Genomic DNA, 23,737 nt, shown 5'->3' with positions numbered 1-23,737 from the left:
GTGTAACTGTTTGCTAATAAGCTTTGTGGCAAGGGCTCTATGCTGAGGGCACTGAACAGTTAACTCTACAAGTAAAGAAAAGGCGTAGACCTTACTGCCCTTTGGGCTTTCAGTGTGTGCGTAATACCGGAGGAAGAACATCTGTTGTGGTAAAACAGGTGGCATTCTCGTGCAGATCTGCATCCTTCCCCGTGACTTCCACAATAGAGTAAGCACTGTATAAATATTATTGAATGAAGGAGTAGGTGGGTGAATAAAGGAACCAATGAGCCAGAGGATGCTATAACCAGCGCTCTAGTCCAAGCCCTCATTTTACAGACGAGGGAGCACGGGAAGGACGGGGAAGGACCAGACAATATCAGATGTGGGCCCAGGCCCAGGGCTCCCAATTCTCCAGAATGGGGTTCTTTCCACAGATTCATGCTGCCTCTTTTATCGGGCACCTTTGCAAATGAACTGCCAGTTAACTGGGTAAGTATAAAGGATTTTTGTTTTGTTTTGTTTTTCCGTAATTAAGTCATTGTGAATGACATTTTCACATCCCTGTCTCCCAAAACGATTATTTTAAGCCAATCACAGCCCATGGCCTTTGGCAGTGACAAGCTTAGGGATTGGCATGTGACCCAGTCCTGGCCACTGAGTCATGAGAAGTGGGCTGGGCAGGGTCTGGGACTCCTTGCTCCTAAAGAGGAGATGCAGGGAAAATGTTCCCCTGTAGGCACGACCATGTCTGACCGCGGCCCCTGGACCTCCTATAGCTACCCCACTAGCAGTGTGAAGATGGGGCGGAGATGAAGAGAACCTGGGCGCTGAATGATCATATGATGCTCCGGAATCAACTGGCTCTGGGACCTGTCCTTCGTGCAATCTCTCAGTGAAGCCCAAACTGTCCATTGTCTTATAGTTCATACCAGTTGAGTCAGACGTTCTGTTATTTGGAGCAGAAAGTATCTTAAGAGGTTCAAACAAGTTTTTGATAGAAACCTTTAATTCCTTAAAAAAAATTAAAAATATACAGACATTTATTCAACCAGTCAAGAGTTTCATTCTGCTGGCACAGACTACACCCGGCTGCACTGCAGTAACGCCTTGGTTGCCTCAGCGCTACATCCTGATGGAAATGGTCACATATGCTATGCCTTTTTAGCCTTAGGACACTCTACACTCTTAAAAACATTATTGAGGATCCTAGTAAGCTTTGGCTTATATGGGGTTGTATCTACTGAAATTTACTGTATTAGAAATTTACTGCAAAGAAAAAAAAAGACTCATGGGTGATTGCAAGAGGAAAGGGGGGTGGGGAAGGTAAAAGAGGGTAAAGGGAGGATAATGGTGATGGAAGGAGACTTGATTTGGGGTGCTAAACACACAATACAATATACAGATGTACACGTGAAACCTATATAATTTTATTAACCAACGTCAACCCAATAAACTCAATTCAAAATACAATAGCAAATTTTTTAAAAATATGTATTAACTCATTTAAAAATAACAATAGCAGCCCCAGCTGGTGTGGCTCAGTGGATTGAGTGCCAGCCCTCAAACCAAAAAATCACCGGTTCAATCCCTACTCAGGGCGCATGCCTGGGTTGCGGGTCAGGACCCCAGTAGGGGGTGTGTGAGAGGCAACCACACATTGATGTTTCTCTCCCTCTCTTACTCTCTCCCTTCCCTTCTCTCTAAAAATAGATAAATAAAATCTTAAAAATAAAAAAATAAAATATTAAACCCAATATTAACATAAATATTATATTTTAATGAAAAATAACCATATTTTCTAAAACAAAAAAAATTAGCAAAAAAGGTAGCACTATTTTACATGTCTGCAAATCTCTTCAATGCCTGATTTAACAGAAGACAACTGACCCTGGCCACTGTGACTCGGATGGTTGGAGCGAGGTCCCATCCACCAAAAGGTTACAGGTTTGATCCCCAGCTGGGGAGCCTACGAGAGGCAACCAACCAGTCCATGTTTCTCTCTCACACTGATGTTTCTTCCTCTCTCCCCCCATTTCTCTCTCTCTAAAAGCAATGAAAAAATGTTCTTGGGTGAGGATAAAAAACAAAACAAAACAAAACAAAAAAAAGAAACAAGCTGAATTCTCAAATCTGTTCTGAAACTGTCATGACATGTTTTGGTTGAAGTACATGAGTTAACTCTGACCTCATAGAGGTAAGTAGTTAGAAAAGGAAGAAGTATATTAATACCCTTTCCAAATAATTGTGGATATTTTTCTTTGATATTACAGCAAAATCTGACATTGTTTTTTCAATTTTTTAAAACTTTATTTTGTTATTCATGTACAGTTTTCTGTCTTTTACTCCCATCCCAGCCCACACCCCAACCTGATATTTTTCTTAAGATTAGTTGCAATGTGAAATCTGAAACTATACTAATGAATTTTTCATGTGCTTTTATCTTTAACATTTAAAAAAAAAGTTTATTGAGTTTAGAGAGAAAGGAAGGGAGGGAGGGTAGGGAAGAAGGAAAGAGGGAGAGGGAGAGAGAGAAAGAGTTACCAGTGTGAGAGAGAAACATCGATGAGTTGCCTCCCATATGTGTCCCAACTGGAGAGTAAGCCCACAACCTATGTATGTGCCCTGGCTGGTAACTGAACCCCCAAACTTTTGGTGTATGGGAGGACAGCCCAACCAACTGATCTAAACCAGCACGGGCCATATGCTTTCATCTTAAAATCCACTGGCCTACCTTGCACTTGGGGTGGGTTTTCTTATCCATAGATGACTTTTAAACAGCATGCATTGGTCAGTTGGATGCTATCAATTCATGGACTTATGAAGATCTTCCAAATGGTAACACATTTCATTATATAATATTTTAAAAAATCATATTTATTAAGATTGTTACCAATCTCATCAGAAAAATCTTCAAGTATTGTCTAAATTTCTGATTTTGGCTTTTATCATTGTTAACAAAAACTCTCAGCTGTTTCTCTTGAAGTAAAAGGCTTACTTTGTTCAGTTTTGAGAGCGTGTCTGCCAACTACCCAACTCTGATGGACCACAGCTTGTCTGTCATCATTACCGCAACTGGTGTTCCGTGAAAACAGTGGCAAGTTCGGCTGACAACTTAGACAATCTTGCGAGTGCTTTTCCTCAAGACAGCCATCATATTTTGATGTTCAAGAAAGTGCTTTATGTATATTTCCTGTTTTATCACAATGAATACTAAAACGATATGATAGAAATCTTTTATCAAGGGTTGACAATTTTTCCTGCTTCATCAGGGACTTAAGTGTAAGGGGCTGTCCTGCCTCCCTCCCTCCCTTCTGCCTCTCTCCTGTAAGTCTGCACCAGTGAAGAAAGTGACTGCCCACAAGAAGGGCTGCAACCTCCAGGAGTTCACAGATCATATTTTGAAATTCACTGCTTTATGTGTATCTTTTTCTTCTTCTTCCTTTGGTGACAACCTCCTGGATGTCACTACTGGTTACTATCCACGTTGCTGTGGGAGGCACCCCCACTTTTAGCTGCACCCAGCAGTAGGATGGGATGGGGCAATTCCAGCTGCTGGCTCAGGATAGCACATTATTGGGCTTACTGTTTCAGTCCCAAAGAAATGAATTTGAGTCCTAGCTTTATCACGTATTGGTTTTGTAACTCTGAATGAGCTGCTGACCTTCTCCAGGCCCTATTTTCTCAGAAAAATCAGAGGGCTGAATCCAATGATCCCTAGGCATTTTCCAGTTCTTGGATTTCATGGTCCTAATATACCTGAACACATGCTAAGACATTCTAAGAACCCAACTTGCCCCTCTCCACACAAGTCTGATTGTACCTTTGTATCTCTAGAAGGTCTTATAGACGGGTTTTGGGAAAAGAGATGTATATGAAAAATTCAGATGACTGCAATTGATTTTCTCACCATGCAATTGATTTTCTCATCATTAGACTGTTGAGAAATACCCAAGATTCCAGATTTTAAAAAAAATAAAGGCTAAAATGAAATTAAAATTTTAAACTAGTAAACAAATTCAATTTAATTGTATCATCTACACGATCTAAAAACAGACCAATAACTGATTCTGTTACAGCACGAGAAAACCCAAGAGCAGTATTACCTACTGTGTTAAAACTGTTTAAAACAAGTAAAAGCAAAATCTCTGGGCCAGTAAGAATAACAATGAGTAGAAAACCATGCATGGGACAGAGTTATTGGTCTGCAAAACTTCAAATATAATTCGATTTAGAGTTCCCCAAAAGATAACTAAAATAACATTTTAGGTCCTTTTCTATCTGCTAAACATTTACTGATGCTTCTGAGATTATTAGAATGTTTTCTCATAGCTCTATTCTATTATTCAAATGAAATGTATCGGAACATGCTGTGTTTAGCCAATTTACTTTCCTGTTTTCTAACCACATGATTAAGGAACCACCAATTTAGCTATTCATCTTTGAAACACGCCTAACATTTTCAAAGAAGTATTACTTTGATGTACAATGCTTAAAAATAATGAACTGACTTTATTTCGACATTAAGTAATGAGCTTCTAATAATTATAAATAGTAAAACAAAATGGTTTAAAAAGCCAGGATAGTCTTAGTCCCTTTCTTTTAAATAAGAACAGGATGTATTTTATTTAGATTTTGGGGGGTTTAATTGTGTTTTGGTGACATCATACATACAGAATAGAAACCTTGACCCTTACAAAGAGTGTTTTGTAAGCTAATGGGACGTGGGTTTGAGAAGATTTTTTAAATTATAAAAACTTTCATTCTTTGCAACTAATATCAGGCTATCATAGTTTTTTCAATCGTAAGATTCTAAGAGTAAATTACATACAAAAAAACTTTTAGAACATCTTATATGTGTAACAGCAGGCAAATGAAAATCAGAAAATCATGGTTTAATTCTAGGTATGTTCATCAAGGGATCCCAAAAGCTCGTTATGTATGGGCGACATTCTTTTGAAGAGCTTCAGCAATCTGGGAAGAACAGGGAACTAGAACTCAGAAGATCATGGATCTAGATGGCGATATAGGTCATTCCCCATTGCAACCCCCCTCACAAGAAGCCCAGCTAGCAACTGTCCATAGACAAGCATCACTGTGAGCATCCCCGAAGCCCTTTACCCACAGAGACAGAGAAGGACAGCATCAGCAGCGTAAGGCGAATGGCAACACTCTGACCTCACTGCTCCTCCCCTGGACTGTCACAGCATTGAACTGAGGGTCCCCCTGGGCTTATAGTTTCTACAGTGGGGCTGGGGGCAAGAGCCCAAGGTGGCCATTCAGCTCCCCCAAGCACCACAGGGTACTTCCCAGTTGGGTCTTGCCTCACAGGGATCACTGGGGAAATCTGAGGGTCCTGACCACAGAAAATCAGAAACACTGGAGAAGGCAGGGCTTACAGTAACCAGCACTCAGATTTGGGAAGACTACATGCCTTCCTGTGCTACAGCTGAAAACACATCCCTGTCAGAGGCTCTTTCCAGCTTCAGAGCTAAGCTTGTGGCCCTATCTGGCCAGGGAGCTTGGTGGAAAGTGGAAATAAAAGGATTCTAAGTAACACTGCAAAAACACATGAATGGGTAAATTTCACTGGTAATAGTAAATATATAGTCAAAGTCAGATTCTCTAATATTATAATTGTGGTGTATAATTCACTTGCAACTCTAGTTTAAAAGTTTAAAACAAACCTAAACATTAAAAGTAACCATATAGCCCTGGCTGGTGTGGCTTGTTTGGTTTGAGCATCGTCCCGTAAACTGAAGGGTCATGGGTTTGATTCCCAGTCACATGCCTGGGCTTTGGGTTCAGTTGCCTCAGGTGCGTGCAAGAGTCACTGATCGATGTTTCTCTCCCTTGCCCTCTCCCTCCTTTCCTCTCTCCCTAAGGTCAATGAACATGCCATTGGGCGAGAATTTAAAAAATAATAATAATAATAATAACCATATAGTATAAAAGCATGTGAATAGTAATATCAGTAACCTACAATGCAAGGGGGAAATGTAAAAATATAAAGTTTCTGTATGTTACTAAAAGTATTATCATGTTAAAATAGGATGTCAGAAATATAAGATATTTTATATAACCCTGAAGGTAACCACAAATAACCTGCAGTACATGCACGAAAGTTTGTGATAAAGGGGTCAAAGTGTAATGCCACAAAAAGTCATCAAACTACAGAGGAAGACAGCAAGAGCAGAAGCAGGGAATAAAGGTTCTACAAAACAGAAAGCAATGAACAAAGTAGCAACAGGAAGTCTTTACTTACCAATAATCTCTTCATACATAAATGGATCAGATTCTCCAATTAAAAGACACAGTGACTGATCAGAGTGGAAAACAAGAACCAAAGATGCTACGTTGTCCACAACAAATTAATTTTACCTTTAAGGACACACACACGGACAGTGAAGGGATTGAGAAGATATTATAAGCAATTGATAATCCAAAGAAAGTAGGGGTCCTAGCTATACTTATATTAGATAGAAATGGTCAAAGTAAAAGGTCAATCCACCAAGAAGAAATGACAATTATAAATATTTATGCACCCAATATCAGAGTACCTACATGTATAAAGCAAACACTGACACTGGAAGTAAAGGGAGAAATTCACTGTAATACGGTAACAGTTGGGGACTTTAATAGCCCCCTCTCAACAAGGGATAGATCATCTAGAGAGAGATCCACTACCGAGACAGAGGACTTGAGCAACACTAGAGACCACACGAACCTAACAGACACATACGGGACACTCCATCCAACAGCAGAAGAATGCACATTCTTTTTAAGCACACATGGAACTTTTTCAAAAATAGATCATATTTAGGCCATAAAACAAGTCTCAACAAATTCAAGAACACTGAAGTCATACCAAGTATCTTTTCCAACCACAATGGAAGGAAACTGGAAATTAGTAACAGGATGAAAGCTGGAAAATTCACAAACACATATTAATTAAATAACACACTCTTAAACAACCAATGGACCGAAGAAAAAATTAAATGAGAAGTAAAAAGAATCTTAAAACAAATGAGAATAGAAACACAACATAACAAAACTTACGGGATGCAGCAAATTCAACTTAACTGGGAAGTTTATAGAGATAACATTCATTGATAAAAAAGAAAGATCTTAAATAAACAACCTAACCTTACATCTCAAGAAACTAAAAAAAGAACAAATGAAGCTAAAAATTAGCAGAAAAAAGAAAATAATAAAGATTAAAGCAGAAATAATGAAATAGAAAATCAAAAAACAATAAAAACATTAATAAGTCAAGGGTTGGTTCTTTGAAAAAATATACAAAATAGATAAACTTTTAGCTAAACTAAGCAGGAAAAACAGACAGAGAACCCAATTCAATAAAATTATAAAGAGGAGACATTACAACTGATACCACAGACACACAAAGATCGTAAGAGACAACAATGAACAAACTGGACAACCTAGAAGAACTGGGTAAATATCTAAAAACATATAACTGACCAAGGCTGAACCATAAAGAAATAGAAATAAATCTAAACAGACTACTAAGGAGTAAGGAGATTTAATCAATAATAATAATAATAATAATAATAATACCTCCTAAAAAAGAAAAGCTGAGGGCCAAATGGTTTCATTGATAATTCTAACAAAGATTTAAAGGAGAACACAAATCTTTCCCAAACTCTTCATAAAAATCATTTCATGATGCCACATTATCCTGATATCAAAACCACATAAGGACATTACAAGAAAAGAAAAGTACAGGTCCACATCCTCAATAAATATAGATGCAAAAATTCTCAACAAAATACTAGCAAACCAAAGTCAACAGAACATTAAAGGGATCATACACCATAGATAGCTGGCATTCATACCTGGGATGCAAAGATGGTTCAACATATGCAAATCAATAAATGTGATATATCACAGTAGAATGAGGATAAAAATCAGGACCATCTCGATAGATTCACAAAAGCATTTGACAAAAGTCAACATCCATTCATGGTAAACACTGTCAACAAACTGTGTAGAGAAGGGATGTAGCAGCATAATAAAACCCAAATATGACAAGCCCATAGCTAACATCATACTCAACGGTGAAATGTTACAAGCTTTTTGTCTAAGATTAGGGACAATACAATGGTGTTCATTCACACCACTACCATTCAACATGCTACTGGAAGCTGTAGCCAGAGCAATCAGGTGAGAAAAAGAAATAAAAGGGATCCGTATCAGAGAAGATGAAGTAAAATGATCTCTGTTTGCAGATGACATAATCTTATATTTAGAAAAATTTTAAAGACTCCACCAAAAAGCTGTTGGAATTAATAAATGAATTCAGTAAATTTGCAGGGCATTAAAGCAAGATTCAAAAATCAGTTGCATTTCTACACACTAAACACTTTATCTAAAAAGACTGCAAAAAACAATCCCACTTACAATAATATCAAAAGCAATGAAGTACCTTGGATATAAATTAAACCAAAAATGTGAAAGACCTATATAATAAAAACTATACAACATTGATGAAAGAAATTGAGGAAGACATAAATCAATGGAAACATATCCTGTGCTCACAAACCAGAAGAATTAATACTGTTAAAAAATTCACACTACCAAAAGTAATCTATTCATTCCAATCTTTATCAAGATTCCAATGGCATTTTTTACAGAAATAGAACAAATAATCCAAAAATATGCATGGAAGCCCTGAATAGCCAAAGCAAGCCTGAGAAAGAAGGAAAAAACTGGAGGCATCCCATGTCCTTATTTTGAACTATATTATAAAGCTATAATAATCAAAACAGTATGGTACTGGCATAAAAACAGATACATAGACCAATGGAGCAGAATTGAGAGCCCAGAATTAAACCCACATGTATATGGGCAAATAATATTTTACAAGGGAGCCAATAGAGAAAAGATCATATTGGCAATAAATGGTGCTAGAGAAACTGGATATTCACATGTAAAAGAATGAAAATGTTTCCCTAACTTCCACCACACACAAAAATTAACTCAAAATAAATGTGAAACTATGAAACTCCTCAAAGAAAACACAGGGGAAAAGCTCCTGGAGACTGGGCTTGGCAATGACTTTATGGATATAATACCAAAATTACAAGCAACAAAAGCGAAAATAAACAAAGGCTATATCAAACGGAAAAGCTTCTGTGCAGCAAAAGAAATGATCAGCAAAGTGAAAAAGCAAGCTACAGAATGGGAGAAATGGGAGAAAATATTTGTAAACCCCTTACTTGGTAAGGGGTTAATATCCAAAATATATAAAGAACTCATACCGCTCGATAGCAAAAACCATATAATCCAATTAAAAATGGGCAAAGGACTTGAAGAGACATTTCTCCAAATAAGACATATAAATGGTTAACAGGAACATGAAAAGGTGCTCAACATCACTAATCATCAGGGAAATGCAAATCAAAAGCACAATAATCCATTAATTCACAGAATAGCTATTATGGAAAACATAAGAGATAAGAAGTGCTGGCTGGGGCGTGGAGAAAAGGGTAGGAACCCTTGTTCACTGTTGGTGAAAATGTAAACTGGTATAGGGACTAAGGTAAACTATAGGTTCCTCAAGAAATTAAAAATAGAACTATCATCTGATTCAGCAATACCAATTCTAGGCATTTACCCAAAGGAAAAAAAAACACTAACTTGAAAAGATATGTGTGCCCACGTTCATTATGGCATTATTTATCATAACCAAGACGTGAAAGCAACCTAAGTGTCTACAGATGTGCAGTCATAAGAAGGAAACCTTGCCATTTGCAACATGGAGGGACCTTGAGGGCATTCTACTAAGTGAACTAGGTCATACAGAGAAAGAAAAATACTGTGTGATCTCACTAACATGTGGAAATAAAAAGAAAACCAAACCCAAACTCAAAGGAACAGAACAGATTCCTGGTTGCCAGAGGCAGGGGTGGGAGGTAGGGAAAACTAGGTGAAGGTAGTCCAAAGGTACAAACTTCCAGTTATAAGTTCTGGGGAGAGAATGCACAGCATGGTGACTATAGTTAATAATATGGTATTATATATTTGAAAGTTGCTAAGGGAATAGATTTTGAAAGTTCTTACCACAAATGAGCACGCGCGCACACACACACACACACACAGAAGCAATGTGAGGGGATGGAGATGTCAACTAACCTTCCTGTGGTAATCATTCTGCACTGCATGCACATACCAAATCATTACACTGTACACCTTACACTTAACATGTTGTGTCAATTATATTTCAAAAAAGCAGGAAAAACATTTGAATTTAACTTTAAAAATCATGATCGTAACTTCAGCCCATCCTACTAACATAAGGTATAAATGAATAAGGTCAGCAACAGTTTGTCGATTGAAAAATCCTGAGATACCTGCCAAGAACTCTGAATTGTAACATCTAAAACTGAAAACGAACTATAGTAAGATAAAAACCTAACACACATTTATCATTTTCCTTGCCATTTGCTTCAGTTTGTTAATCCTGGCACTTCTCTTACTCCCTCACATTTAATTTTGCATGATATTCTTAAAAGAGGTAAAAACATTGAATATCAAATATTACTCATCTATAACTTATGTTTAATGCTTACTCTATACTGGGGATACCAAGGCAGATGAGCCCTGGCCTCAAGTAACTCGTAGTCGTTTTTGATTTGCTTCAGATTAAAAATACCACATGGAGGGTTCTATTTACTGAGGACGTTCTGTCCCCCTGGAACTGGGAGGGATGGCAGAAGGACGTCGATAGCACGTGAGCAACCTTTTCATTATGAAGACACAATGTGATTAATTTCCATGGTGGTATTTCTCAATTTTTTTATGAAACCATAAGGAAAATAAATAGCAACGTTATAATATTAGATATGAAAAAATACTTATATAGCATTTAAAAGATTATTGGTGAATTCTAAACACAATTAGGACTCAATGGAATCTGTATTTTATTTTCAAAACCATGGGTAAAAGCCCCAATGGGTCCTAAGTCACACATAGGATGGTAAAGCTACATTTAAATAAACAAATTGTTTTTCATTTCAACCAAAAATTTATCTTAGCTGAAAAGATCTCCTGTATACGGTCAAAGAAAAAAGCAATGAATACATCACTCCCGGGCAGACAGCTTCACTGTGCACAGGAAACGGCTGTCAGGGAGCCATGGTGACACGGCACAGGTGCAGCGACCCTTCCGCCTGCCCCCAGGCTTCCCACTCACCTCCCGTACACAAATGGGCGGTAATTTGCAGGTAGCACAGCAAAATATCAAAAGGTTAAACAGTTATAGTTACAAAATGCGGTTCTTGCACACAAAGCTAAGAAAGCCCATGAGTAATACCCCTCACACGGTCATATCAGATACCCAGATCTGTTCCCACAGAATTAACCTGCTTGCTCGTGTAAAAAACAAGGCTGTGTTGTAGGAGCTAAAAATACACCAGAACACCATAATAAATTCTTCCTCTTTATCGGTGATTAAAGGATTGTTTTCCACTTCAATGTGACCACAAATCTCCAGGAAATTTCTAAGTACGAAGTAATCTATTTAACCTGGATCCCTTCAGAAGTTAAGAAATTTTACTTGCTTTTTAAATCAAGAGCAGAAAAAAACCAAATTAGTGACTCTGTTTAATCTAAAACCTCTTTAGCTCCAGAAAGGCATCTTGGGTGTCCCAGATTGTCACAAAAAACCACCTGAGCCCCCAAATCTGGTTTGTCATGCATTTCCAATCCTGGTGACCCACCGCCGTATCTCGTCACCCAAGCGAGAAAGCTGCTGCCTCTCACGATCTTCACAACGAATCCACCACCAAGTTTCACCAAGCCCTACAATTCTCCTTTTACAAAATAACCCTTCTTTATTTCAGTTGCCAGTGCTACTCCAATCGCTTTGCCCTCTTTCCAACAGATACGTTGTTTATCTCCCTGCCTCCAATCCATTCTCCACACTAACTCCAGAGTGACCTTTCTAAAATGCAAATATAGGCCTATCACTCCCCTGATTAAAACGGGCTTTTAATAAAATAAGAGTCACTCTCCCTCACTCAGCATCTCCTCCTGATCCTGTTCCTACCGTCCGTCTCTCGCCTCTTCCTCGATTATCCCCTGGCATCAGACACACAGCATCATAGATGGGTCTTCAAAAGTGGCGTCCGGAGCTTCTGCCCTATTCCCTCTTACCTTTCTTCAACCAGATAACTTCATCTGTCCCTTAGAATTTACCTCTGCCCAGGAATCTCTGATTTGCATTCTTCCCTGTAGTCCCACAGCCTCCTCTGCTAACACCTTCACAGTCCTCCACCACCCGGAATGGTGACAATGTAAACCTGACAAGGTACACCCTCGGGGGCAGGGGCTCTATCTCATTCAACTGTGTGCTGTGAGCACTTAACCTGGCGCATGGTGAGGAGCACTCACTATGTCGTTTAGTGCCTTTCGTGTCTCTTACCAGTTGTACCTTGCCTTACAGAGATCTAGGTTCCTCAGAAAACGACGACAAAACCCCACATTGAGGGGGGTGGGTACTTAAGACTTCCTGTGAAACTTCTATAAATGGTGCGCTTTGTAGTCACCAAAATAAAACAAGGAATACACTTAATTAAAGCAATATGAAGGTCATTTTAGATACCTTAAATTAATAACACAAGCACCCACAGTTAAATTTACATTTATTATTCCTTACATGCTAAAAACCTTGCAGGATAGCCCTCCCTGAAAGTTTCAACAAATCCACCATTCCATTAAACTTATCTTGTTTAACAGTATGCAGATGCTTTTGTAGATGATATTCAAAGAAGCATCCACTTTACCTAATGGCTTGTTCATTCTGACTTTCAGCCGTACCTTCCTGCTTACGTCCTTTCCTTGCATGATCACCCAGCTCTCAGTCAGGCCTAAGTAACAAGAATGTGTTTTCTAGGGCCTACGTTTATTTTACCTACAATGGATATACCACAGAAACCTCTCTCGTCTCTTCCTGTCCCCTTTTCTTCCTGACCTATCTCTTCTCCTTTTCTAATTACTTTCCACAGGAATTACTCACACATATGTTCATTCAATCAGCGAGCATTTATTCAGTGCCTAGAGGCCAGGAATGGAGCTGAGTTTCTAATTCACGTGGTTCCAGAAGAGGTGCATTCATACTGCGGCAGGAGATAGTCAGGGGCGAGGAAACTCCCGCAGAGCCTCCGGGCTAAGATAAAGGACACCATACAGGACAGAGACCCTGTTCTAAGACCAGTGGTTCCCGCTTTCTGGAAAAGTGCTAAATCATGGTGAATCATGACTGCACGTGCACAGAAGATGCTATGTGACCCCTGCTTCATTATAATAGCATTATAATAAATTAGTATTGTGGGACCCCTCTCCCACAATCAAGGAAAATCATTGGAGACCACATGAACAGTAGCTTAAAAGTAATATAACTACTTGTACATGCACAATACAAGCCCACCAAAACTATCCAGGAAATAGATACACTATAAGAATAGAATCCCTCTGGCCACTGAGGGTCAATCTCTGCTGAGAGCTGACCTGCTCCCATGTTCTGTGGAGTGTACTATTGCTAAATAAATCTGCACTCTCTCTTTCTGCTATAAACTCTGTGTGTCTGGTTCAATTTACTGTTTGCAATCACCAAGAACACGGCTACCTATACCCACCTGTGACACCTGTGACTGTTACCCATAGTAAGGAAGGCACTTTGCATGGCAAATCGGTACACACATATTTATTTGCGTGTACTGATGAAGCTACATTTATGCACAGAAGCAAATTTTCATGAACTAAGACTTAGCCATACTATACACCATGCACTGACACTTTTTATTGGACTCAGTTCAGTTTTATTGCATTTCCCTGTGTGGAGGCCTACTGAATTAATTTCCTGACTTCACTAAGGAGTCAAGAATTACAGCCTGAAAAGCACTGTCCTGGAATACATGAAGGAAACTTGTGCTTTGGAGAGGTTACTGTATTTTAAAATTATACCCTGGAAGGAATGGAGAGAGGATGGTGAAGAAGAAAGGACAGAAAAAATAAAAGAAATGAGCTGGGGGCAGGGGAAGAGGTGAGACAGAACAAGCTAATTTAGAAACAGAAGAGATGTACAGGAGCCCTGGCTGGTGTGGCTCAGTGGTTTGAGTGCCGGTCTGCAGACTGAAAGGTTGCTGGTTCGATTCCCAGGGCACATGCCTGGGTTGCAGGCCAGGTCCCCAGTTGCAGGCATGCAAGAGGGAACAGACTGATGTACGTCTTGCATAACATGTTCCCTCTCTTTCTCACCCCCTCTCTCTATAAATAAATAAATAAATAAATAAATAAATAAATGTTTTTTAAAAAGATATACAGGAAAAGCCAGAGAAGGCTAAAGAAAAAGAGAGAAAAGGCCAGAATGAAAAAAGCAAGAAAGACTGTGGAGGTGATTTCTGGGGGAGAAGAGGTCACAGCCTCCTTGGGCTGCCAAGATGTCTCCTATCACCATCTCCTGCCTGCGGAGGGAATTAGCTGATTAATCATTGATCCTGGCCTCCCAACTGCTCTAATCCTTCAGCCTTTAAAAACTGTGCCCCCCAGTGTTTGGGAAAGATAACAAGAGTTCCCCACTACAGCTGAAATCATTTGGCCTGCAGCACAGAGACCAGAGCATCCTCTGCAAGGACCAGATGAAGTGCGTGGGGTGGGGGGACTCCCACCGCGACTCCTGCAGAGGCAGCACATGACTGCCAACGCTGCCATGAAAAGGAAACAAAGTAGAGCTCATCATGGCCATTGTGTCACATTCTTCTCTTTAGTGTAAAAAGCTGTGCTAACTCTGACTGTGCAAGAGCACCCTCTGACTTGTGGAACACTTCCCTGACAGAAGCTCGTACCCAGGGGCGTTCATTCTAAGGTCAACACAGGCTTCTTACAGGATGCACTTCAGGAACAAATTCAACCTCATGGTCCTAAAAAACACTTATTTACCTTATACTACATTTCAGCTCATCCTGAACTGAAGAAATCCTAAACTGGACACTATTTATCCAAACTCCATGTGTTAAATTTTGTACCATGTCTTAGAGGTAATTTCTAAATGACTGAGACATCTTCCTGGAATAGGTAAGCCACAGAATAGCAGGCACTAATAATATATGTGCTCATGTTCTTTTTAACCTACACTGATTGGCATTTGTTGCTTAGTTTAAAACTGCCAGAGAACTGGTGGGAGTGTAAAATGAGAACAGGTTGGCCCCACCTGCCCTCGCACAGTACCCTGCCTTTGCTCACGGGTGCAGGAAGAAGCAGGGTAGAAAAAGGAAAAAAAGCTAAAACCTTGGTGTGCTCATTTCTTTTATCAGAAGGCAGTAGGTGAAGAACAAAAACAAAAAGAAACAGGAGGGTGTGGGGAAGGCTTGTGAGCAGAAAACAGCACAGGGGAAGAACTAGGAAATGTTCAGCATTGTTGGGGGGGGAAACCACTGGGAGGATGGCTAGAAACCAGGGAGACGCTGGGTAAGGGGGGCCTCTGGGGATTCTCGGGGGGCCTCATACAGACTCTGACAGCAACGGAAGGGATTGGGGTGAGGTGAGATTCAGTCCATTTCAGTAAGTATTTGCTGAGTCCTCAGTTTCAGGTGCTATTCTAGGGGCAGCAGGGGACATGAAGAGGGGCTGCCCTCTAAGAACTTATGACCTATAACCTAGAAGGGGAGTGATAACCCTGAACAGCAGCGATGCCGTTCTGCCGACGGGGAAACAGCGTCTGCGCCATTTCATGAGTCGAGCAGGGCGTGCCTGCCCAGGACGCACGTCCTCATTCGGGACAACAGACCGGGTCCTGGGAAAAGAATGGGGCATATTACCTTAAAATGTTTTTGTTTTTAATTCAAGATCAACAGAGAAGAAATATTACGTCTGCATAGAGATCATGTCAAAGAATCAAAGGGAAGAATGTTCATGCTAATGATAAAGAATTTCTACCACTGTGGTTATGAAAGGGGGTCGCACTGGGCAGTTACAGCTTAGTGATGGCTAGCCAGCCTGTGCGGTTTGGATCCGGACAGCTGTCTGACCTCGGACAAGTTTCACACTTCTCTGTGCTCCAGTTTCCCATCTGCGGAAGGAAGGTGACAGTGAGATGCGTGCCACAGGGTCCCTGTGGGAGTGGAGTGAATGCAGGCTAAGGAACGGGGAACGGTGTCCATGCCACACTGAGTGCTCAGTAAATGCTGGCCGAGGTTCCTTGTCCCTGGTCACCACCCACCCACTTCGGAAGTGGTGCGCGTCACAACGAGGGATTGCTCAAACAAAACGCAGCTCTACGTGGGCCGACAGCGTGGACCTCAGCAGGTCTGGGTTTAACACCCACCTCTAGAAAATGTCCTGCAAGGCCCTGGGCAGAAGTGTCCAGCTCCCCCATCCAGGTGTCTGCACCTCTGGGGTTGTACTTAAGACATATTTAGAAAAGAAACATTGGTTGCCTCATGATTGCAAGAAAACTTGGTCACATTATGAATTATCCAGAGATGAGTAGATACATATGGATATGAACTTAAAATAAACTTACTACCACTTTAAAATCTACTAGAACCTAAAATATAACTAGATGAGAATTTCAATAATCTCACATAAATCAAAACTCTCTTGGTTTTATCAGAGCTTTTAGAAATATAAAACTGCATTGTGGGTATTTTAAGAACCCAGTTACAGGGTTTCCATTTTTAAGTGCACACCAATGCACAAACACAGACACACACAAAAACAACACCACTCTTGGGCAGTTGCCATGACAACACAATGCAGAGCCTACCAGGCTCTTTGTTATCCTGCTGAAGATGTTGTGCAAAAAACCATTCATGTTAGATTCTTCACTAATTAATTGGAAAGGTTAAAAAAATCTAGATCCACGTGATTTTCATGTGTTAGAACTCAGAAAAGCAAGTACTAAATATTTTAAGAGAAGAATTTAAAAGTAATAACCTCAAGATCCATTGTGGGTCAAAGTAGTCCCAATGTTAAAGAAAATAGGAAAACGTTTTTCTTTTGTTTTGTATGCTATATTAATTTTGTCATCTTCTCCTAAGTTGTGCCATATTATTTTAATGGAATAATCAATTTGTGTAATACAATTTGGTTAACAGAGTCTCTTATTTTACAAACACATTCAAATACTCTCCTTCTTTGGACACATAATATTTCAGTTCATTTGGGAACCCATACTTCCACATGCTAATTAGACATAAGAAAGAAAAACTGTGTCTAAATTAATGAGTTTGTATGTTTTTAAAAAAAAGGGAAGACAAAGAAGAAACAGCGGCAGGGAGAGACGAAAGGACAAAGGGCCGTTTTGAAGGCTGTGATACGGCCTCCCTCCCTCCGGGACCGGCCTCTCCGCCTCCCTCGGAGTTCCTCTCCATCTCAGCTGTGAGACCAGACCCCACTACATAGCTGCCACTCTTCTCTCATCCGACCCCCTTTCCCGAGGTGGTCTCCTCCTTACCCAGCGGCTTTAACCATCACCCAAGTGCATTTACGTCCCCAGAAGGCTCTCTTCTGAATTCCAAACCAGTTGACTCAACTGCTTCCTAAACTGGCCACTTCAATGCTCCTTCAAAAGCAAACTGGATCCCCCGTAGTGCTCCTTACCTTGTAAGGGGCAGCTTTGAATGGTCCTAACACAGGGACGCACAATACCTATCTGCTACATGAATAAATGAATCAATGAATGAATCGATGAAACCTGTTACACAAACCAAAACACCTAAGGGTTATCCTTGATACGGCCCTCTTCCTCTTCCTCCAAGATGAGTCACCATCCAAGTCCTGCCCATTTCGCCTCCTGAATATTCCCCAAATCCATCCCATTTCCAAACTCCTCCCAGCCACTACCCTCTAAAGCACCAGTCTTCCCCTGGTTTACTACAACAGCCTCTTAGCCATCAGTCAGGAACACCCAGATGTAGTGCACAGTGGGGTTAGGCAATCAGTGTCCATCGAATAGCTGACTGACTGATGAAGTCGGTCAAGAGAGGGAAGAGAGCCTTGACTAAATGTCAGCTCTATGCCAGGCACTGATCTAAACACCTGCTACATAGCATCTCCTTTAATCTCCACACTGACCCACTGTTTACAAGAAACTCAACTGAGCGCATATGCATCCGAGAGCCTCTTCTGGTCACAAGCTTTGCTTTGTTTGGTCCCAATGAGCAGAGAATCACAATCAATATGAAGAAAATGATGATAATGGCAATGATTACATTTATTGAAAACTTTGTCCAGACACTGTTCTAAGCACTTTGCATTTCTTCACTTAAGCCTAATGCCCTCCTACAAAGCAGGTGTGATTATTGGCCCATGAGGAAACAGGGCTACACAAGGCTTAAGTTACTTGCTCACGGTAAAAATAAACAAAACAACACAAGAAGTGGTAGAGCTGTGATTCAGGATATGACACCAGCACTGTTTAAGAATTTACTAAATACCTGCTGAACTTACAGCAAGTTACCAGAACTGGTAAGGACTCACAGTCGTAAGAGCCCAGCCCATTCCTGCACTCAAGGGTCTTACGTTGAACTTGAAGAGCCTGTCTGCAGGGTCAGAGCTATTTTGTCATCCCACCTCTACCCGGTGGAGAGAAGCCTCCTTCGACTCCAATCCCACATCTGAGGGATGCACTGTCAGCACAGTCAGGGCTGCCAATCTCGTCCCCACCCCCACAGCTACGCAGTCTTCCTTGGATAAGGTACCTGGAGGGGATGCCTTAGTGCTTATACTAATGTGGTGACAAGAGAACATTTTACTTTACGAAGTAAAGTAAACATTTTACAAAGTTTTTTTTAAAAAGCACGAGGAATGGCGTGACCCCAAGTGTTTTTCATAAAGGTCTAGCCCAGTACTCACAGTTTTATAACTCCATCCGGGCACCTGGGACAGACCTGCTGGCTGCTCTTGTCTGGTTTGTGTTGACTCTGACCCAGCTGAACGAATCTACAGATCACAACAGATACACGTGAGTTGCAATAAATTCAGCAGATCACACGAAATGGAATGAGCTCTCAAGTAACAACAGTACCATATTTTGCCATGTATAATGTGCTCCTGTGTATACTGCATGCCCACATTTTTGGCCTAAAATTTCAGGAAAAATATCTTTCATTTTCATTTTTTAATTCAATTTTCTACTTATTTATACTCAGAAACAAAACTGATTATCATATTCCAGGGTATTATTTTGCAAATGGATATCATTATTGCTTTTTAGAGTTACACTTTTAATGCATAACCATAAGTAAAAGAGTCAAAAACATTCACGTAGATACAGAATTAGTACTACCCATGTATAATGCACATCCTCATTTTTCCCTCAAAAATTTGGGCAAAGAGTGTGCATAAACACAGCAAAATATAGCACGCTATGTACCACAAGACTTTACTTATAAATGGTTGCCTAATTTTAGAGTGGGTTGGTGATAAGGAGGAGGGATTAAAATGTAAGTCAGAACCATAGCTATAAGAATGACATGAAATGTGTTCTTATTGCATTTCTGTTTATTTAAACACAATTTAAAAAACTGAACCAAAATGTTCCTGAGGCCAAACAGATGGTCTTTCAGAGCCTCACACACCTACAGGTGACTTCAGCAGGAAACGTGGGGAAATGCTAAGGGAGATGTTTGCAATGAGACAAAGGGCAAGGCAGGGCCGGATCGGACAAGGGACCCATCTCCGGAAGCAGGGATGCTGCTGAGAACCTAAGACATGGACTCAGTTTCCTTAGGATCACAAGAATCCCCAAGTATAGTCCAGTTACTCCAAAGAGTATTTTCAACCTCGAGGGGCTGAGGAGACCACCCACTGAACACCATTGTATATCACTGCTCCTTAGAGAAAACCGGAATAACACTAAGCCAGTCTTAAATCTCAGAGCCAAAGAGAATCACCCCAGGCCACGTCAGCAGGTAAGAGGACACCTGTGACCGGCGGGGGGCCACCTGCTTATTTCTCAGGAGCAGACCTGTCTGAAGCACGGCCGGCAGCTCTGTTCTAAGGTGCCCCAAGAAAGTAGCAAGGCAGGATTAAGGGGCTGATCCCCTTTTCACTGTTCTACTACTTAAAATAGTTTCTTTGGATGACTGTGGACTTTTTGTAATTTATTTTTTAATTAGCTTTTTTAAAGGTCAAGCAAAGTGTTACAGAAACTGCCAATTATTAAATCATTATGGTGCTACCAAAAAACTAAAATAAATAGCTTACTTTTATCCAATTTATCTTCACCAAGTGAACATTTTTGATGCATTTTTTTAAAAGAATGTCATACAACATCTATTATTTGCACAGAACTTTAAACTTACCAAATCATTTGCACAGTCATGGTCAGAAGTAAAAAAAAAAAATAATTAGGCAGGGGGCTGAGGCTTTGAGGAAGTAAGTAAACTTCTGGATGTGGTCAAGATAGCAAACAAAAGCTATCAGAAAACCTGAAAGCAAAGGAAGGTACACAGAACAGGGCTTGGCCAAGAAATCTTCAGAAGTCTGAAGATGGTTGAGGGTCAACACAGGAAAAACTGGCAGGAGAACAGGCAGCTGGAAGGCAGGCTGCAGAAGCCAGTGCTAGCTGCATTGACTCCCTCCCCACCATGCTGTGAGGCAGCCCAGGTGGCAGCTGTGACAGGCAAACCAGGAGAGGGCACCATGTTTACACGCACGGACTTTCGTGAGTCTAGCCAACTGGGTGCAGAACAGCGATGGGAGAGGGAATTTCACAATATAGGGCAGAACTACATGGGCTCTCACCCTTCCCTTGAAGCTCTCCTCTCTGGATCAGAGGAGCCACAAAGAGAGCCCCAGGACCTAGCTAGGGCAAGAGGGGGTCCCAATCAGTCCCTGAACATCCTTGGCCACCCCCAGCACAGACACCCAATGCCCAGATATGATGGAGGGAGGCTTCCTCTGCCTATAGTCATGCCCATGACAGGAGAGAGGAGACACCGCAACTGCCAATAGGCGAGGTCTGACCCCAGGAAGGGGCTATTCAGAGAGAGAGGAAGAGATGGCCAGGCCCCTTCCCCCCAGGTCTGCATAAGCAGAGGCAGTTGATATTATCAAGAGAATAAAGAGAATGGCACAGTCTAAGATCACAGATACCCAAGAAGCACAGGAGAGGTCTCCAGGATAAGTCACTGAACAGCTCTTTCCATGCTCTCAGCCTATGAAGAGGGATAACAACATCTTCAGACGACTACAGAGTTGTCTCAAGAACAGATAAAACACAGAAGTGTTGTACCCCACAAAGGGGGACCTGTTGATCTTCATAATGGCAAACACAGAATCTTATTCTGGGACATGGGTCCCTCCTCCCCTGCAGCAGTCCCTTTCCTACAGGCCCACCCTTGCACCCTTCTTAGACTGTTCCCCAGGGCTGCTGTGGCTGAACTAGCATATCTCACTCCCCAAAGTGGGAGAGCTGGAGGTGGGCCCTCAGGGGCAGTCAGAGCTAAAAAGACTCCAGGTGAAAGTCATGCCTGAAGCAACTTTCAGCTTAATTAACATGAGCTGCAATGTCAGTCCTTGACAAGTCTACTCAGGCCCTCTGCAACAAGCAGAGTCATATCACTCAGTCACTGACCCCAGATAATTCATTCTTCCAGCCCACGCTCCTTACAAAGGCCCACTTCAACTAATAAAGACGTTAGCTGCACTGTTGTGACAACGTGATGGAGAAGTGACTGCAAGTCTGTGTCCAGGGGGGAGGAGGGCGTGGCTGAGTCCTGAATGGCCCACCTGGGTTCTGGTCCGACAGGGAGGCAGTCACACCAGTGCTTCTGCAGTCAAGAAATACTGTACACTTTTATATTTTACACACCATATGGCAGATCTTACTAGTTCAAAGTAAAAAAGGTGGCAATATCCAGGATGACGAATTCTAGACATGAAATACCCTCCTTAAAAAAGAACGGATGATCACTGCTCATTTATATTAGTATTTACATACACAAACTTATATGAATGAAGGGTTTCATTATAGAATTATCATGACTCTATAATGCAGGCCACCGCACTTGTGTTTGATTGGAAATTCCTTTAGTGTCAGTTGTTTGAAAGCCAGTGATGTTTGCCACTGAAATTCATTCATAGAAATATATTATACCTTCATGGAACTTTGCTTTAAGGGGAATGATGCACACAGGTGATTTCCAGTTTGACAGAACTGTCCTTAATTCTCTATTACCTTCACTTTTTAAGGGCTGTACTATAATGAGAATATGTTCTATCTTACTGTTAAAGTCTAATTACATATGCTTTAGAATTTTCTAAGACAGTCCTTTGGAACCTGTAAATGTGAATTCTGGCATAATAACTGCTAATAAAATTATATGGAAACAGTGAAAAAATAATTGTCTTCATGCATGTACAATGCATGTATTAGGCTGGGGGAGTATTTACAGTGGTCTCGTCAGTTTCTTTAGGATTTCTAGGTGAGGGATTCTTTTGTGAAGCTGGTAACTACAAGTCTGCTCAGAAAAACACACATAAACAAGAAAACTGTCCGTGATTTCAGGGAACGGCTTTTGGTGGACCCTCGCCTTTCAGTTAGATCAGCCTCTCAAAGGTCTTTAACATTCGGAACTCGTACCTAACATCACGGCTCCCCTTTCCTTCTTCAGACGCCATTCCCACCAGACCAGCGGCCCAGAGCTGAAGCGACTCAAGGTCCCCAGTGGGCAGTGTCTCAGGTTCGTCTGTACCCAGCCTGGAGGATTTGTCTCTGCAGAGCTGTGTTGGTGCTCAAGCCTGCGCCTTCTATGCAGGTGGTGAAAATACATGTATGCATCATAAATTTTTATCGTGAGAGGCACCAAGAGTCGCAGGCAGTAGGCCTCTTACCTCCAAATGTAAGTCAGTGTTTCTGAATTTGAACTTCTAAATGCTACTGCTGTATTCCAGGTAGAATTCATTTCCTTCTGTATTGACTATTTTAATTTTGAAAAGTTAAACTAGATGTAAGTTACTGTAATAAGACACTGGCATTTTGTCTCAGCCTCTACATAGTAGTTTACCTGGAGTAAACGGAGAGATCGTCCTCTGAGAGGCCATCGAAGAGGTTAATTCCATATACTTCTTTCATGGGCTGGACCATGTTCTGCAGTTCAAAAAAAAAAAGGAACCAGGATGAATTTTTAGATATCTAGCATACTAATTATTTCCAGAAACAAAGACAATGAACCTGTGAATTTTTCCACAAAAAAATCACAATGTTTCTTGAATCTATGCAGTCTGTCCAGAAAGTATCCAGCCATGTAATATGAAAGACATTTATTGAAGAAGATACAAGAAACACTGTACATAGGACAATGACACCTCAGTCCTCTTCAAAGTAGGCACCTTGGGACTTTACACAGTTCTCCCAATCACCATCAGCTGCCTCGTCATATTTTCCTGAATCTCAATGATGGTATGAAATCTCCTCCCTTTCAAAGGTGATTTTAGTTTTGGGAAAAGGCAGAAGTCACAGGGCACCAAATCTGGTCTGCAGTGGGGCTGAGTCACCTGGGTGATTTGATGTTTTGCCAAAAACTCTGCATGAGATGTGATGCATGAGTGGGTGTGTTGTTGTGATGAAGCTGCCAATCAGCAGCTGCTCATAGCTGTGGGCTTCTGATCATCTGAATAGTTTCCATGGAGGAATGTTCTAGCTTAACACAAAACTTGATGCGGATCTGTTGCTCTCCTTGCTCAGTCATTTTGAATGTGATGGTCACACAGTACACATGCTCACTCAGTG

The 23,737-nt window shown here is 40.9% G+C and overlaps 1 protein-coding gene across 1 annotated transcript in view; it reads right to left on the bottom strand.

Moving 5' to 3' along the window:
• The window catches only part of FIG4 (FIG4 phosphoinositide 5-phosphatase), a 102,058-nt gene that overhangs the window by 13,637 nt on the left and 64,684 nt on the right, over positions 1 to 23,737 (bottom strand). Inside the window, exons 21-22 of the mRNA XM_028510050.2 lie at positions 23,013 to 23,095; positions 18,856 to 18,942 (exon numbers count right to left, since the gene is read on the bottom strand). Coding sequence (XP_028365851.1) covers positions 18,856 to 18,942; positions 23,013 to 23,095 — 170 coding nt within the window. The remainder of the gene's footprint in view (positions 1 to 18,855; positions 18,943 to 23,012; positions 23,096 to 23,737) is intronic.

Source organism: Phyllostomus discolor, chromosome 4 (assembly GCF_004126475.2).
Source record: "Phyllostomus discolor isolate MPI-MPIP mPhyDis1 chromosome 4, mPhyDis1.pri.v3, whole genome shotgun sequence".
Lineage (NCBI taxonomy): Eukaryota > Metazoa > Chordata > Mammalia > Chiroptera > Phyllostomidae > Phyllostomus > Phyllostomus discolor.
Note: the sequence above shows the minus strand (reverse complement) of the source record. Positions and strands in the feature narration are given on the sequence as shown.